This window comes from Monopterus albus, unplaced genomic scaffold (genome assembly GCF_001952655.1).
Source record: "Monopterus albus unplaced genomic scaffold, M_albus_1.0 scaffold4.1, whole genome shotgun sequence".
In the NCBI taxonomy this organism is placed as follows: Eukaryota; Metazoa; Chordata; class Actinopteri; order Synbranchiformes; family Synbranchidae; genus Monopterus; species Monopterus albus.
Genome location: NW_018127884.1, coordinates 3,151,643 through 3,156,621, shown reverse-complemented (window position 1 = coordinate 3,156,621; position 4,979 = coordinate 3,151,643). Strand labels below are relative to the sequence as shown.

Sequence of the window (4,979 nt, the reverse complement as noted above, 5' to 3'; positions counted from 1 at the left end):
GTATGCAAGCATGAGAACCAGCTTTATTTAGCAGGTGTACTTTGACAGTTTTTGAATGAGTGCCAGGTCTGCTGTATGACTGATAGAAAGAGGAGGCACTCAATGTGCATCTGTGTGGAGCTCGACTGTGACAGATGGGGACGGTTTAACTTATAGAGTTCTGTTAAGATCTGGAGGTTTTTCTGAAGCTGCCTGTGCCAAACAGGTGTGTTTTCTGAAAACACTACAGAGAGAAAAGGTGAACAAGCCTCGACTGACTTATTTGTCTGGGAGTGGCGTTTCCGCTGATAGAAGGAGGATGCCACTGTGTTCTCTGTTTTTTGTTTTCTTCTTTATATGGGTCCAAATTTATTGCATTTAGTCCCTTTTGAAAAGACAACTGAGTGTCAGCTCAAACTGCTTTAAAGAGTTGAAAGGTTCAGCTGGTTTGTGGTGGCCAGGTGTCTCAGAGTCGGGCAAGACGCTTCGCCATATGGCTGCTTCTCACCACCAGACGCCAGCCATCCCAACTGCTGACTTTCACATACTTTACTTTTACTATACAAGGTGAAAAGTTGCATGTGGTCCAAAGCCTGACCAACATGCAGAAGGAAGTCTGTCTGTGTTTACATACAGTAAATAAAGATAAACTTGTTCAATCAAGGTCCACGTATGTCAATAAGACAAAAACCTGATTAGTAAACAAGAAAATCAGACTTTATGCATTTCTTCAGAATGTCTCATATATCAACAAAGTTGTAGATTATTTTATCTCCTGTATGCTGATTGTAGTTTTAAAGGTGCAATGACGTCCTAGTGTGTCGTCCTCCTTGACCCGTATTTGGCAAGAGGTGGCTGCGTGTTGCTAATTGAGGGATCGTTCTGACATGGCTATGCTGGCCTGCCATGTGGGGACCAGTAGTAGCAGCCGCTGGGGGGAGATAAAGCAAGGCTAGCCACTTGCCCATAATGCACGTTTTGCTCCCCTCTGCCCTGTTCTCCTCTCCTCCCATCCATCCTCCCATCATCCTGATGACCTTATCTCAGGGGAGAAGACACCACTGGGTTACTATTGTGATAGCACCTGCCAGAAGCAGTGCTGGCCTCTGGTGATTATGGTTGAATCATTATCTCACTCTCCCCAAAAACTCATTTTATACCTGCCAGCGTCTGAGGGGGAGGGGTACAAAGGAGCAAAGGCTTCTATTAAAGGTAATACAAAGAAAATTGTGTGTGTCCATGCATGTATCAGGTTGGGGTCCACAGGTAATAATGTGTACAGCAAACTATCTTTCCTTTTTGCTATGTATGATTAAATTTGATTTAAATGTGATAAGATAAAGATGAGGTCTACATGTGATGACTGTTAATGTATTGTGCTCATGTACATACAACCTCACATATGGGCAAAAGGATTACACTACAATCATTATAAATTAGATTAGCTGGTGGGTTTAGTGGAGGTTAGCGAACCCTTATAAGATCTTCTGCTTGATGTCATGTTGGATATAAGTGAAAGAATTATGAGTTATTATTATTATTATTAGCTCTGTGTTATAGGTAGAGATTAGCATGTATTCAGTCACTTCATTTCCACATCTGTTACTTTTACTCTATCATTTTTTGCTTCCTTTTATTAAATTTTAAATTTGTTATACTTCTTTGCACTTTCCTTTCATATTTTTGCCCTGTTTCCACAGTTATCTAATCAGTTTAAAACTTTACATGCGTTTTGGATGAGTCAGTGTGTCCTAAGTTTCACCCCATCTCTGATTTACTCCATTATCTGCTCCTGTATCCTGTTATAAGTTCCAAAACCTGTAATGAACATCTGTTCTCCACCTGCCCTATCACCAAGTTTTCATTTTCATTTTGATGATTACTGTAATTACAAGGATCTTCCACTTAGCCCAAAGAGTTTGTGTCAAATTTAATCACTTGGTCTGGGAATTCAATTCCTAAATGAAATCTAACTTGCTGTTTGATTAATATAATAATATGAAATGTGAATATCATATACATGACACTAAATGTGGGAAACCCCATTGGTGTGGCTGCTGAGAAAAAAAAAACACCTAAATGTCTTATCTTGCATACAGAGTGGGTTTATAGTGAAATCATTTCTCACTCTGTCCCACACACTTAAAAACAGAGAAAGCACCATGAGTTTCTCTCACTTCCTCTCTGCTGATGACCATCTGTGTGTTAGTTTCAGCCAGGCACTTGGCACATCTGTGTACTCACATCCCCTCTCACTTCTCTCATCAGCACAGTACCTGCTCAAAAAAGTGTGTGTGTGTATGTGTGTGTGTGTGTGTGTGTGTGTGTGTGTGTGTGTGTGTGTGTGTGTGTGTGTGTGTGGCACTGAGGAGTATTGCTGTCACACATGCACAGGCTACTCCATCTGGTATAGGGTTTTGAGTCCTGGGGGGAGGTCAGAGATCAATGAGGTGATGGCTACAGTGTTGCTAGAGTTTCACATGAGAACCGTTTTCAGCTTTTCCAGCTTTGTGAAGTTTACTTTAGCATCTTTGACAACAATGTTTCAGCATATGTCTTTTCTCTGAACTGGAGTAACCCTGGGCACCTTTTCTGTACTGAAACATGACTGCTTGCTGTTATGTGACCACACAATTTCCCAAAAGCTTACTATGAAGGAGGAATGCATCCTTACAGAGAAAAAGGTAAAATTTTCAGGTTGAAATTTGAGCATGGTGATCTGTTTTTTTTAGAAATCACTACAGCTTCTATATGTTCTTAGAAACATTATTTTTTAAAATTGTTTGTGAATCCATGATGACTTTGTTTTACCATTAAAAAAAATCTTTTGTATTGTGGTGCTGTATGGGAATCTCAGCATGTCCAGCAAAAATAAACTCAACAGTCCTGTTAAGATGTCAAGCAAAAATACCAGAGTAAGCCAAAGTGAGCTTTCTGACATCTTCAACAAACAGACTGTAGGAAGGCGGAGGCCAGATCATCTGTTGCTTGTCAGGTAGCCACAAACACTGATGGAAACTTTCAGTGCTCCTGCCACCAGCTTCCAGGATTAGGGCAATCATGGCAAAAATCTAAATGCTCCTTTAAGCTGACATCAGTGCACACAGTTTAATGCAGTGGTATTTCCTAAAGACATGATGTCTATGTAGTTAATGAGGACTGTGCATGTGGATGCGAAATTATACTTAGAATATTTTGGGTCCATCTGTACTTTGTATCACAGCTTACTGTGAACTATCGTGCTCTCAACAAATGCCGAAGAAAGAACAATAAAAAACACAAAGATGTAGCTAGCAAACAAGAGCTGAATAATAAAATGCATGAGCAGACTGACAGACAAGAAGGATGAATTTCTGGACACTGGACAGCAGAGAGTGTGATTATGGCCACCGGGCAAGGTGCACAGATGCAAAGAATCCTAGGAAGAGGGGGAGGGGTAACTTAGAGGATGCAAGGGAGGGAAGGAGTGGCTGCTGGCCACAGACAGCTGGTTCCTGACAGAGGAAGCCCAGACGGATGCCTACAGTAGGTCCTGTTGCCTGCTGCTATTACCACAGCCAACACCGCTGGCCTGGCTTCCCTAGGGGCTGCAACCCTGCAACAGCAGAAACACACACACAAAGTTTAACATACAAACACACACTTCTCTTTTGAGCTGCAGTGGCGCGGTAGGCGGGTTCAAATGAGAGCACAGCCCCTCAGCCAGAGCCGCAAGGCATGCTGACCTGCCACCGACACACACTCTCTCATAAACACTCTGCAGAAAAGGAAAGAAGACCGACTGAAAGAACCACATGAACAGAAAAGAAGAAAAAAGGAAGATGTACCTACATGCAAGATGTGCAATGCTGACCTAAAGACGACAGCAAAAGAGACTTGTGGCTGAAGATAAAAATGGTTTTATGTGGGTATTAACATACATACACAAAGCTGTATGCAGATGTATAGGAATCCAGCAACGATACCACAGGATCGAAGTCATTGGTGAAGACATAAAAGGAAGAAGAGGAAGCTGGTCATTTTTCACCTTCTGGAGCATTAACTGAGTTAAGTCCTTGTCCTTGCATGGCAGCTCAGTACTAAGGCCTCAAAGGCAACATGGGTGACAATTATGAGGAAAAATATAAAAATCCTTGAGCTGAGTTCATGGTGCAGAACATTCTACAGGAAAACCTCCTAAACATGTGGAGCTATTAGCGATCTTTGGAGTTAATTGTGTGTATGCATTTTGGGTTTTTTTCTGCTACAACACCTCCTGGCTGACCTGTGCGCACCAGTGGGCTTCACTTAAACTCCAAGCCCCTCACCTGACAAAGAAAGTGGAAAGTTGAGAGCTCAGCAGTGGCAAATTGAAGATCTGATGAACATGTCTGCGGAGGTGAATTTGGAGTGCCAGAAGAAGGCTGACCTGAGGGCCGGGACTCCCTCTGCTCCAACATTTGCTCTCCGTGTCCCTACAGTCACACTGATCAGCCACAGAGGGCTGAGGGATAAACATGCTGTCCACAGACGCCATTCTCTAAGCCTGGATCCTAACCTGGCAGTCAGCAGCCACTACAGATGCAGTGAAGGTAGGAACGTGTTATCTTGAAGGACCTGTTTTATGAAATCTTTTGGCAATGTGCTACTATGATGAGTGATGGAGGGTCCCGCAGCTGTCAAGTCCACTCATTAAGTTGAGGTGATTGACGGATAATCAGCTTGTGTTGACTTACAGTAGGGCTACAAGCTATGAGGGCAATATAAGTTTTCTTCATCTTGCTAGCAGACATGTTATTTGATGACTGAAGCAAAGGTTTCAAGGTTACACTGACATCAAACACTTCCGTATAAAATGACTGATTATGTGTAACATGATCTCAGGTTTGTTCCCCAGTGCATTAACTGAATATGTTTGCCTTTTGTATACAACAAGCTCACTTGAGAGATCAAATTAAATCATGAAATCAGAATTAAATAGTGCAATTCCTTTTGGCAGCATCTTATTATTACTGTGTATG

At 42.1% G+C, this 4,979-nt stretch overlaps 1 protein-coding gene across 5 annotated transcripts in view; it reads left to right on the top strand.

The window, feature by feature from the left end:
• Positions 1 to 3,742: 3,742 nt before the first annotated feature.
• The window catches only part of cbfa2t3 (CBFA2/RUNX1 partner transcriptional co-repressor 3), a 38,175-nt gene continuing 36,938 nt past the window's right edge, over positions 3,743 to 4,979 (top strand). For all 5 annotated transcript variants that reach the window (XM_020610922.1, XM_020610879.1, XM_020610896.1 and 2 more), the window contains exon 1: positions 3,743 to 4,550. In XM_020610922.1, coding sequence (XP_020466578.1) covers positions 4,340 to 4,550 — 211 coding nt within the window. In that variant the 5' untranslated portion in view covers positions 3,743 to 4,339. The remainder of the gene's footprint in view (positions 4,551 to 4,979) is intronic.